At 37.9% G+C, this 13,471-nt stretch overlaps 1 protein-coding gene across 1 annotated transcript; it reads left to right on the top strand.

Annotated features, from left to right (window-relative positions):
* The first annotated feature begins 568 nt into the window (after nt 1–568).
* On the top strand, nt 569–11,707 carry LOC138172483 (uncharacterized protein C5orf46-like). Its single transcript, XM_069102257.1, has 4 exons — nt 569–702; nt 1,716–1,839; nt 3,235–3,286; nt 10,635–11,707. Exons 1-3 carry the CDS (start codon nt 633–635, stop codon nt 3,275–3,277), a joined length of 237 nt encoding a protein of 78 aa, XP_068958358.1. The 5' UTR covers nt 569–632; the 3' UTR covers nt 3,278–3,286; nt 10,635–11,707.
* The last annotated feature ends 1,764 nt before the right edge of the window (nt 11,708–13,471 follow it).

The following is a 13,471-nucleotide window of genomic DNA, read 5'->3' as shown; positions in this document are numbered from 1 at the left end:
AGAATATCAGAAATATAAGATGCTTTAAACATAGATCAAGCGAAGGCTTGAACTAAAAAGTATGTCAGATGCTAAAACACAGAATGTTAGGACAAAGAACATATAGTGTTAGTGATGAAGGATTATTATAGACCATCTCAAAATGGATAGTGTTCTGGACCTGTAGTCAGGAAGATCTAGGTATAAACCCTACTTCAGATACTTACTGGCTGTGACATCCTGGGTAATTCACCTATAACCACTCTTGCTCTCAGTTTCTTGATTTGTAAAATAAAGAAGTGGATCTAATTTGTTTCATTGACCTTATGATAACTTCTAACTCTAAAAATGTAATCTTATGACAGACAAGGAAAATAAGGCCCACATAGTGAGAATGGCTTCCTGAAGGTAACAAAAAAATAACAGGAAAGCTAAGGATTAGATAGTATTCATCTCTTTTGACTTCCAGTTCAGGGTTCTTTTTACTACTCCAGGCTACCTGTCAAGAAGCACCTGGAATACAGCTCTGTCTTGCCTAACACCTTAATTAATTACATTGAATGTGAATGACGTCATTCTATCTATTGTATAAATTGAGTGAGAGTCCACGTGAACCTTAACAACTCACCTGAGACTATACCAGACCAACAAGAATGGCTTCCTCAGTCCTTCAGATGATGATAACCGTAGGACTGCTTACTTTGATTCTTCCCTGTCATGCTGGTGAGTGCTTTTGGTGTGAAAGAGGATAAACAGATTTTATAGTTAATATACAATTATAGAAGGACATAGCTTAAAGGGATCTTACAGGTTAAGTATTCCAACCCTTTCATTTCACAGAAGGGGAAACCCAGACCCAGTGAGAGGAAGGCATTTAACCAGGATTGCATGCAGCTGTCTAGTTGCATAGAACACATAATGCAATGGAATATAATGGAGTATGCCACCTGTTGTAGTCTAAAACCATTAGGCTAAGGGTCAGGAGAACCTGGGTACAGGTGTCACCTTGAGCAAGTCACTTAACTTCTCTGGGCCTCAATTTATTCTTTTGTAATATGAGGGTATTGGAATGCATGCTCTTGAAAAATCTCTGTATTCTGGTTTAAGTTTCAACCTAGTTATAATATCCTGTACTCTATGTGGGGTAATAAAATCTATGGTCTGTGTCCTAAGATGCAACATTCTATGTCCTGAGAATACACTTATTTCTGACATTCTTTCTTCTATACTCTTAGGAACCTTCTCGCCCTGACATTCTATGTCTAAAGTCTCTTCTAACTCTCACATCCAGTAGAATATAAAGTCCTTGAGGGAATGAACTTTTTTTCTTTATATCTTCAGAATCTAGCATAGTGCCTTACACAGTTGACATTTTATGTTTTTGTTTTTCTTGAATTAAATTTACTATTTCAGTTTCTATGTTCTAGGTTTCCTTTCATATCTGACATTATATATTGTGTGGCAACATTCTGTGTTTCAAACTCCATTCTGACTCTAACATTACCTATTCTCTTCTCAAAGAGCCCTTTTAATACTGATATTCTATATACCCTGTTCGAATATATGTTCCCTATAATTCTAACATTCAATTAATAAAAATCTCTGAAGCAGATAGTCATACTACCCAAGTTTCCCTTAGAGAGGAAAAACTAATGCTTCATTAAATTTTGTTCCCATTCCTCCCCCCCCCCCCCGCCATGGTATAAAAAGGACTGAATCTCTGCTCTTGATTTCAGATGATAAGCCACCATTTTCTGATCCAAAACAAGGTGAAGAACTCCCATCCTTCTTAAATTCCTTGGGCACTGGAATCCTTGAGTCTGCAATGGAATATCTTCTCTCTTCGATGGCTCGGAGATCGTAAGTAATGAGCCTATTTCCACCATCATCTCTCTCTTCGTCTCCATTTTTACACCCTGACCTGAGAATGATTGATAGAATAAAGTAGTATCAAAGCAGGGATATTGCCTTTAGCTAGGGGCTCCATCTTTGATCTGTTTAGATTGAGATCATTTATAGGTGGGACTGAGATCACAACATGACTTTTAGGACAAACTACAACCTTGACATGCTTTGAATAGGACATGTCTACTTACCCCCAAGGGACCCTACATTAGGGACTTGGTACCTCGATCTGGGTCATTGTGTGGTTGGGATAGAGAGGAAACCACAGCCTCCGTATATGTGGGGATAGCCTTAGATATTTAGTGACAGTCAAGACGAAGAGCTTACATCTCTTGGGCTCATCAAGTGGAAATAACATGGAATAAAGTGCAGGAATTAGTAGAATAATCTATAAGTAATTATGGATGAGTTATTTTGCCCATAATCTGCAACTGGGCTTTGAGGAAAGTATAGCAATAATTCACAGTCACCTACTTTCAGAGCTCACAGCCCATGTCCCAGTGCTATAGTGGAGGCAGCTCATATTGATTTTCTGAGCTGATTGTCAAATTTTCAGCATGAAAATTTGTGCTTAGGAAATTAGTAAATACTGCAAATCAGGGCTTGATTTATTTTTTTTGTTAATTGTCTAGAGTTAAGAAAGGGATAAAATGTTAATAATGCAGATTAAATTTGTGTGTCATGATAAAGGTAGCTGTCAAACATTTACCAGTATACTGCCGAATCCAACTCTGTATATTCATAGATGCTCAGAATGATCTAATTAGAATAATTGAATACAAAATATTAGATGTAGAAGAATCTTTAGAATATGTAGTGTGCCATATTCCAAGAAATTAAATGACTTGTCCAAGGTCACATTGATATTAAGAAGCAGCATTGGTATTGCAATTCATGATGTCTACCTCTAAATTGAGGGATCTTTCAACTATGCCACACTCCTTCTGAAATGGGGGCAGCTAAGTGGTGCAGTAGACAGTCCCAGGGTTCAAAGTCAGCCTTAGACACTTACGAGTTGTGCAATCTTAGGCAAATCATATAAGCACTATTTTCCTCAGTTTTCTCAACTGTAAATCCTCCCAGGGTTGTTGTGAGGATAACATGAGATAATAATTGTGAAACACTTTGTACAGTACCTGTTATATAAGAGATGCTGTACAAATATTAACTATTATAATTCAATGTACTATAGAAGGTAGAAAACAGATTGTTAGAACACCTGACAGAGACACTCACAGCAGAAATATCCTTACTGTGAAAATTGGGCTTTTTCTTTGAGGCCAATCTTTTTTATTCTCCTCACTCTACTCCAAACACAAATCAATCTACTTATATTTCTTTTCTTTCAAGTGGATTTTCTGACATGGAAGATAAACCAGAAAACACTTCATAAGGATGACCGGTGAGTTAAAGGGGATTTTATTTATTATTATTATTTTTTTAACATGGGCCTAATTCCACTACTGACCCAAACAAAGGCTTTTTCTATATACTCCAGTTGTTTTTCTTTGAACAACCCAGTCCCACCCCACCCCCACAACTCTAAGGGGCTCACAATATGGATGTATAAGGTCTAATCCAATCCTTACTTGAAGGCCTTCAGTTAAGAACTCACTACCACCTATTTTGGATTGCACTAATTATGAGGAAGCACCCCCAAAATTTGACTTCCCTTCCTATTTCACTTCCTATTTCTGCTCCTATTTCCTTGAGCTGACTTCAAGACTCTCTCCCTATTAGAGAGAAAAACCTGAACTCCAAGCCTAGGAATTCTCCAGCATCTTAGAAATGACAGAAATTGTGGGTGGCTCCACCAAGATCCTGACCCAAGAAGTGTTTTAAATGAGTCATCTCAGGTTCTTTATCAATTCACTCAGGTAATTGTCAAGGAGGAATAATAGTTGAAGAAAAAAGGCTCCAGAAAGGCCCTACCTTTCAAAATCTATTGCACTTAGTTGGAGTGCTAGACAAAATGATCTGAACAGTTGTAGACAAAAAGGTTCCAAAAGATCACTGCAATCACCTTGATAGCTTTATGGAGAATAGATTCATAGGAGTGAGAAAAAGTTTCAATCAGAGAGGCTATTGCAAAAGTCTGGGCAAAAGGTGATGTGGTTCTGAACTAAGATGGTGCCTGAATGAGTAAAGAGGAGGGGATAGTTTTAAGAGATATTCATAAGATTTGGCAACTGATTGGCAATATGGGTGCTTGAGACCTAGAGGCAAAGATGAACCACAGGTTGAGAACCAAGAGTGGCGTCCTTGACAGAAACAGGGAAGTTCAGAAGAGTGGACTTAAGGGGAAGATGCTGCTCTGTTTTGAACACATTTTGTTCGAAATTTGCATTGAATATCCATTTAGAAATGCAACTTTTCAAAGAAATAGTAGAAAGTGTGCAACATAGAGCTGCAAGCAGCAGCTATTAAATGCTTAGAAAGACATAATCTAATGGCAAGAATTATATACAAGAGGCTCACTATTCTTCCTGAATTCCTAGTCAGAATTACATATTACAAATACCAATCTCAAAATTTATTTTAGAATTCAATCAATAATCTCTACTGGAACCAGAGCATCGTCACAATAACACCATTGCTCATAATTGCCAGGATATGACACTGGCCCACCAAAACTTGCATTCAATTACGAAAACCAATCACTTCATCAACCTGAGCAATTATAGGTCATCATGCATAAAAGAAGAGTGGGTTAATGACTTGTCCTGTCAAATATAAAGAGGAGAATGTGATCATAAAATAATAACAATAATAAGAACTGACTGCTACAGTGCTTTAGGTTTTATAAAACTTTGACCCATGCAACCTCATTTGAGATGCACAACACTCATGTGATATGGGCATGTAGCTATTGCTCTCCCTGTTTTGCAGAAGAAGAAACTGAAGGTCACAGAGGTTAAGCAACTTGCCCATGGTCACATAACTAAGTCTTGTCAGAGGCAGGATTTGATTCCAGATAACTCTGTAAGGATGGGCTAAATCTACTAAAATGAAGTTAAATAGAGACAAATGTTAAATTTGGTACTTGGGCTCCAAAAAATCTCCCATGTCAATACAGCACGAAGGAGGCATAACTTGGCAGAAGTCGCTACAAAGACGTTAGCGGCCTTAACACTAGTGGTCTTAGTGATTTTCCATACAATGTGTGTCTTGAGAGTAGTCTGGCAGGCAAAAAGAAAGTTCAATCATCATAGACCTCATTAGGAGATGCATATAATTAGGGAGTTGATAGTCCCACTGTGGATAACAAAACTTAGGAAGTACAATACAAGTTAGAGAGTTTGATTAGGAACCATATCGTGAAAGGGTCAGCTGAAGAAATTAGGAAGAATTTGAGAAGAAAAGAGTGGGAAAGGAAGAGGGTAAAGGACATGATACTATCTCAGAGAAGTGTAATAGTGAAGATAGATTGGCGTGTTCTACTCGGTTCCAAAAGCAGGGAATGGGATTTGCCTGGTGGCAGATTGCAAGTTATTAAAAGGAGAAGCTTTGCAACAACCAGGGCTCTATGGAAGTGGAATGGGTTGTTCTTTGAGGCAGTGACTTGACATCACTAAAAAAAATTGAATAAAGACTAGATGTCACTTGTTATGCATATTATATGCAGAATATCTGGGGGAACTAGGGGGTGCAGTGGATAGAGTGCCAGGCTGGAAGTCTGAAAGACTCAGGTTTGGGAATACAACAAATCTAGCCTCAGAGACTAACTGTATGACCTTGGGCAAGTCACTTAACCCTTTTGTCTCAGTTCCTCATCTGTTCCCAAAAAATGACCTGGAGAAGGAAATGACAAACCATATCTCTGCCAAGAAAAGCTCAAATGGGATCACAGAGAGTCAGACACAACTGAAAAAATGACTTAACAACAACTAAATACATAATACCTACTCATTTTTTCATATGCAAAATGACCCTTGTAGTTTCAACCCTGAGAATTCCATGAAGCAATGAACCAAACATCCTTACATCCCTTCTCAGGAAAAAAAAAAATTCTATAGACTTCCTGTCCCGACCAACAAATCTCTCCAAAGTGAGGAGACAACATAATCTTAACTAAGCAGGTGCAGTCCCCAATTAACTGGATTGCCCAAACAAGTCCTACTTGTACTTCTGTTGAATCACATCCAGGTCTAAGGCTGTGAAAACGCCTTCTCAAGTTCTTGTTAGATATACCTTATGAGACTCTGCTAGTAGAGGTGATGCTTGCAGAACTCTTCCAATCCAGTGGAATTTAACTCAAAAACCTTTTGTACAATCCCTAACTCTTAGATTCAGGAAAATGTTAGAACATAGAACAAAGAATGTCAGACTTGGAAAAAGCCTTAAAACATAAAATATTTATGCTGGAAGGAATCTAATAATGTAGATCTGGGAAGGACTTTTACTGCATAAAATGTTAGATTTTTAAATTTTATTTTATTTTGCCTAGAAGGAAGCTCAGATCAGAGAACAGAGGATGTTAGATGTAAAAGCAACAGGAGAACAGAGAACTAGAAGTAAACTTAGAGGTAATCTAGTTCAAAGTCTAATTGAACAGAAATCTTCTTCACATTTATTTACATCTACTACAATATATAAAAGGCCTGATGCTTGGTCCTGTGAGAAAGACTAAGACAAATAAGAGTCAGGTCCTGACTCCCAGGAGCTCACAGTAGTCGGGAGAAGCTGTGGGCTCAGACATCACATCAAACAGACCATGCACAATAAGTTCATAAGAGAACAACATGCTATTCAAGGTCTGATGAGGGGAAGTGATTTTAATTATGAGGAACCAGGTAAAGGTATCTGTAGTTGGCATTTATACTTACGCCTTGAAAGTTGGCAAGAAATACCAGGAGATATTGATGAGATGGTTCCCAGTAGGGAAAAAAATTATCAAATCAGTTTGGTTGGGATATCAGGAATGTGAAGAGAAATAGGTGAACAGACTGAGAAAACATGTAGGAGTACCTTAAAGGAGGTTTTGAAAATCTGGATAAGGAGGGGCAGCTAGGTGGTGCAGTGAACAGAGCACTGGCCCTGGAGTTAAAAGAACCTGAGTTCACATTTGACCTCAGACACTTGACACACTTACTAGCCATGTGACTTCGGGCAAGTCACTTAACCCCAACTGCCCTCCAAAAAGAAAGAAGAAGAGGAAGAAGAAGAAGAAGAAGAAGAAGAAGAAGAAGAAGAAGAAGAAGAAGAAGAAGAAGAAGAAGAAGAAGAAGAAGAAGAAGAAAGAACAAGAACAAGAAGAACAAGAAGAAGAAAATCAGGATAAAGAGATTGGCCTTTATCTTACAGGCAATTCTTGCTGTTCAGCTGTATCTGACACTTCATAATCCCATTTGGGATTTTCTTGGCAAAGGTACTGGAGTGGTTTGCCATTTCTTTCTCCAGTTCATTTTATAAATGAGGAAACTGAGGCAAACTCATTTGCCCAGGGTCACACAGCTAGTAAGTATCTGAGACAAGATTTGAACTCAAGAAGATGAGTCTCCTTGACTCCTGGCCCAGCACCTACTCACTGATACATCCAACTGGCCTCTTTGGGCAGCAGTGAGTCACTATAGCAGGAGGGCTTAATTTAAAAAAAATTTTTTTGATAAGTACATTTGTGTTTTTTTTTTAAAAACAATTGGGGTTAAGTAACTTGCTCAAGGTTACACGGCCAGGTGTTTCTGCGTGGGTGCTAAGTGTCTGAGCCCAGGATTCGATCTCCAGGTCATCCCGACACTGGAGCCAGTGCTCTTACTTGCTGTGCTACCTGGCCACCCCTACATTTATGTTTAATTAGTTTACTTCATAATTTTGTGTATTTTATTTTATACATTTAAAAACACTATTCAGAGGAGGAGTGCACAGGCCTTATCAGACTGGTCTAGAACACAAAAAAATGTAGAGAATCCCTGGAGTAAAGATTAATGAAACATGGAGGGATATGCACAGAGAAGGGCAGGAGAGATCCAAGATATCAATTCCAAGGGACTAGAGGAAGAGAGACCTGTTAAAAGATTTGCAATACTCTAGGCAGGATGTAATGAAGCCTTGATGTTTACTGGGAACCCTGGGAATTACAATTTAACAGTAATGTAAGCCAAAGGACTGAAGGTCTAATAGTAAATATTCAGGCACAAAACAATTTCAGGGGGAGGATGTTCTATAAGACCTTACCAAGGCAAACCAAAACCAAAAGTTGACTATCATCTCCTTCTTTTAAAGAGGAAAAATATATTTCTTATAAAAGGCAGCCTAAAGATGACATGAGCTGGAGGCCCACCTTCCATTAATAAGCTCTTGCTGATGAATCATGAACCTGAAAGTGGCATCTAAGAACCTGGTGGTCCACTGAGATAGCAAAATCTTAGATACCATTGAATTTTATCGAGAAGGAAAATTGGCCCCAGAGTGGGGAAAGTCTTTGTCTAGAATCACAAAATGCATCAGTAGTAAGACCTTATAAAGAAGAAATAAGGAGATGCAACCAAACATGGGGCCAGATCCCTAACCATTGCCACGCCAATCAGGAGTAAAGTGACTTAAATAAATGTATACAGGAAATGTTCATAAAATTTTCAAATGACACAAATCTGGAAAGGATAGCTAAAACAGATTATCACAGTCAGAATCCAAAAGGATCTCGAATGGATAAATAAAGCATTAGGTTGACTCTAGTAAATTAGAATTCAGTAGAGATAAAGGTAAAGTTCTATACTGTTGTTCAGTCATTTCAGTCGTGTCCTACTCTGTGACCCCATGTGGGGTTTTCTTGGCAAAGATACTGGATTTTGCTTGCCATTTCCTTCTCCAACTTATTTTACAGACGAGGAAACTGAAGCAAATAGGGTTTAGTGACTCAGTTAGTAAGTGTATAAGGCCAGATTTGAGCTCATGAAAATGAGTTTTCCTGATTCCAACGCCACATATCTATCTGCTGGACCACCTAGCTTAAACCATGCCTTTTAAATATCAACTTCACAAATTTAGGATGTAGAAAGTACAGTTAAACATCACTACTTCTGAGACAGACCCAAGAGCTTTACTGGAGTCATGGCAAGCTCAAGATGAACAAATGTGATGAAGTAGCCAACAATAGCCAACGTGACTTTGGACTGCATTCAGAGTAGCATAGTTTCCGTCATTAAGGTAGGAGCTCTTCTAAAGTCTGCCCTGGATCCACTCTATCTGGAGCATTGTGTTCCAGTCTGGGCATGAAAGTTTAAGAAGAGTCTTGATAAAATGCAATGTCCAGAGCAGGACAAAAGGGATGGTGAATATCCTTGAGTCCATATCATATGAAAAACTGTTGAAGAAACTGAAATTGTTTTTTTCCTGGAAAAGGAAAGGCTGGGGACAAATATTTTACTGATTTTTTTTTCAAAGCAATTGGGGTTAAGTAACTTGCCCAAGGTTATGCGGCCAGTTATTTTGTGTGGATGTTAAGTATCTGAGGCCTGTACCGATCCCAGGTCCTCCAGACTCCGGGCCGGCACTCTTACTCACTGCGCCACCTAGCCACCCCTATGTTACTTATCTTCAAGCATTTGAAGAAGACGTTTTACAGTAGTTGAGTTTGAACTAAAAGAAATAGGTAGAAGTTGCAATAAAAATAAATTTTAATTTATTGCCAGAAAATACTTCCTAAAAATTAGAGTAATGGCAGAGAAAAGGGAGTGTGAGACACTGTAAAGGACTGATATGATTTGGAAACAGATGGGCTAGAAGGAGAAGAGAGTGAGGAGGAGTGAAGACTGACACCTAGGTTATAAACCTGGGTGAATGGGGGGACAGCAATGACCTGGACAATGGGAGTTGTCCAGAAGCAGAGTGGGCCACCTCCCAAGGCAGTCTCATTGGAGGTCTTCAAACAAATGCCATATGGCCACTTATAGTGAGGGTTAAAAAGGATTCACTGTAGTTATAGGTTAGACTATATGGCTACTGAATTGAAAATCAGTGATTCTACAGTTCTTCTGGTATCTCAGGGATAACAGATCAATCCCCACCCGGTCCATTTGTTGATGCAAATTGTCATTCCGTGCCTGACCACCTCCTTTTTCTGATCAGATATGTCCATTTTGTTGTTCAGTCATTTCAGTCATGTCCGACTCTTAGTACCTGACCTCATTTGGGGTTTTCTTGGCACACATACTAGAGTGGTTTGCTATTTCCTTCTACAACTCATTTTACAGATAAGGAAATTGAGTAACCAGTGATTTTCCCAAGTTCACACAGCTGCTAAGTGTCTGAGATAAGATTTGAACTCAGGAAGATATCTTCTTGACCCAAGGTCCAGTGCTCTATCCAAGGCATCCCCTAGCTGCCCCTAGGACATCACATATGCCCTAGAAGAATCCAACTCAGCATAGAAAGTATAATACCTAGCACTTCTTGGCTGGTAACATGTTGGAGCCTTCTTATACCCACTATGAATCTTTGTGTATTTTATAATCTTATTACTATCTAGCTATGATTTAACAGTTAAATTTTATTAATGGATAATTGATGTTCTAAAAACCAATTTTCACATAAACCTTGATTCATTTTTAGTTTTGATTAAGTAGTGACTCATCTATATTGGCTAATTATTGCAATTAATGTGTTAACTAATGGAGTAATTCATTTGAATTACCTAAACAATAATTACTTTTTATCATTTAAATTAGTATGACAAGTTTGTTGATATTAATATTGTTTTTATTTCATCTCTAGACAATGCATCTGACTAATGCTTTTGTTTTTCTTCCCAGAATGCTGATCTCAGCTCCTCAAACAAACCAGGCCACTCCTTTCCTTCAGCTTTCCTGGATGCCTAGCCCAGAGACCCTGAGCTATTGTTATTGCTTTGGTAATCAGAAGCTACTGGAAGGAATCAGCCTCGGAAGATTATGTATAAATGATCACTTTTCCTTTCCTGGAAGATACAATAAAGTCCATAAATTCACAATCTTGAATCATTACTATAGCAAGATATTTTTCTCAGTGTGCTGATGCTGTTGATATAAAAATATAAGTACCCCACTGATAACCACACTAGGCCCTATGTCTAGAAATTCTCCTTAATTCCATTTCCAAAAGAGGGGACCGTTTGGTAGTCAACAGAGGCTATATTGGAAAGCATTCTGAGGAGCCCCGTCTCCTCTGCTTTCTCCAAAGTTTCTATGTTTGACAGTTCTGCAGTAACTGTGACTGAATTTTCATTTGATGATTAAAAATATCACACATTTAGAACTATATTCTCTCTTCTAAGTTCTCTTCCAGCTCTGACATTATGTTCTCTGTGTTTTAAGGTCCCTTCTATGTCTTTGATTCTGTGTTCCATTCCAGCTCTGAGATCCTGTGTATGGTGTTCTAAGATTCCTTTTAGCTCTGATACTCTGAAGTTATGTTACATAATCCCTTTGTAGCTCTGGGCTCAGTTACCTACCTGTTCATAACTCCAAACTGTTAGTCAAAATAAGGAAAATATGTCAAAATAACTTATTCTTACAATAATAATAGTATATGTCAATGTGCTTTGTTCTTAAAATAGTATTTTATTATTATTAATTATTATTATCATTACTATTTTTTTTACCTAGTTTTAGTGCCATCCTCAGCAGGGGGTATTTCCAGTCTTCCTAGCTGCTGGTACCTTCCCATCTGATATGATATCTGCTTTATAAATGTCTTATGTGTACCTATCTATTTATATTTTTCCTCTGCCCTTAGAATGTAACACCCTTGAGGGAAGTGACTGTTGCTTGTCTTTGAATCTCCAGTAAATAGCACAGTTCTTGGAATGCATTCTTTTTTAAATAAATGTTAAGTGATTACTTACTTATCTGAATGCTTGCTTTATTGGTTAATAAATCTCTAGGGCTTCTATAACTCAGTGTGCTTAGACATGAGCATAAGGAGGAGTAGAGGAGTCATGATGAGAAGAAGAGAAAGGAAGGTTGGAAGCATCTGACCACAATTGCTTTTGTCATAGTGCTAGCATCACTCTGAGGGATAAGACCTCATGAAAAAATGAAAGTTGGGTTGGACCAGATTGCTTGGACTGGGAGTTGTGGGGCCAGGGCAGGAACTAATGTCTTCTCCGGACCTTTGGGAGGGGAAGAGGGAAGAACAATTAAACTAACAAAAAAAATTAAAATACTTTTTAAAAGACTGATAAAAATTGGTAAGCCAATTTATTTATTTTTTATTTTTTTAAGCAATTGGGGTTAAGTAACTTGCTCAAGGTTACACGGCCAGTTATTTCTGGGTGTGGTGCTGAGTGTCTAAGCCCGGGATTCGATCTCCAGGTCATCCCAACACTGGAACCGGTGATCTTACTCGCTGAGCCACCTGGCCGCCCCTAAGCAATTGGGGTTAAGTAACTTGCTCAAGATTACACGGCCAGGTGTTTCTGGGTGGGTGCTAAGTGTCTGAGCCCGGGATTCGAATTCCAGGTCTTCTCAACACTGGAGCCGGTGCTCTTACTTGCTGTGCTACCTGGCCGCCCCAAGCCAATTTATTTTTAAAAGAGATTACACTTTTAAAATAAAAAATAACAAAGTGAAAAAATGACAAGTGCAGAACAAAAAATGAAAAGTATCAGAAGTCACATTGCCAAAGTATGGGACAATATAGCTGAAAGCCTCAATGAAATGGATGAATAACTACAAAAATATAAAATAATAAAAATACCAAAATTGAAAATCAAAAATATAAATAATTTAATTATAAAAAGAGAAATTGAACAAGTCTTAAATCAACTCCCACCAGAAAAAGAGATCAATTCTCCTATCTATATAATCTTCCCCATTAGTTTCTGGTCTTTGTTGTTTTGTGTCCTCAGCTCTTGGCAAAATGTTTGGCACGTTGCAAGTACTTAACACTTGAAGAACCAAGCTTATCAATTGGCAAGGGCATGTTTAACAATAAATCTTTTCTTTCTCCAATCTGTGCAAATGTGCTTAAAATACAAATAAGTACAATTATAACTTTACTTTGAAATAAAATTTTTCATCCTCTTATCTCTAGTTTCTTTGCTTTTATGGATAAAAAAATGCACTGCATCAATTGATGAGGTTTCAAGGTTTTTGAAGGTTTTCTGAGGCATTCATCAATTTCTATTCATTCACTCATTCTAACTCCAGCAATTTGATGCCAAGTCCTAGGATAATGTAGGACAGGCAAGGGCTGTGACTCACCCAAGCCTCAGGTTTGCGGGATAGATTCACAAAGGACTGGTGACCTTTAGAGGGAAAATGTAAAACAGGGGTGCTTAATCTTAAAAAAAAAAAAAAAAAAACTTTGACTCCTTTGGCAATCTGATGGAGTCTATGAAACCCTCCTAAAATGATGTTTTAAAATCTCAAATAATGTTGTAAAATAAAATACATAGGACTACATAGGAAAAAATATTTAGATAGTTGTCAAAATATTTTCATAAAAAATAAATGCCTAGATCCTAAATTAAGAACCCCTGATGCAGAGAGATGAATTTGGGCAAATACAGATTAAAAGACACACAATACCCTATGTGCAAAACTCTGCCAATGGGAATTAGGGCTCTGATATGTGAGTTTTCATTTCATCTTGTCCCAAATGTGACTTC

The sequence above is a fragment of the Petaurus breviceps genome, unplaced genomic scaffold, assembly GCF_028583685.1.
Source record: "Petaurus breviceps papuanus isolate PSGF00001 unplaced genomic scaffold, PetGlider_PUasm1.0 551, whole genome shotgun sequence".
Classification (NCBI taxonomy): Eukaryota; Metazoa; Chordata; class Mammalia; order Diprotodontia; family Petauridae; genus Petaurus; species Petaurus breviceps.
The sequence above is the reverse complement of the archived record's forward strand: the minus strand, read 5'-3'. Positions and strand labels throughout refer to the sequence as shown.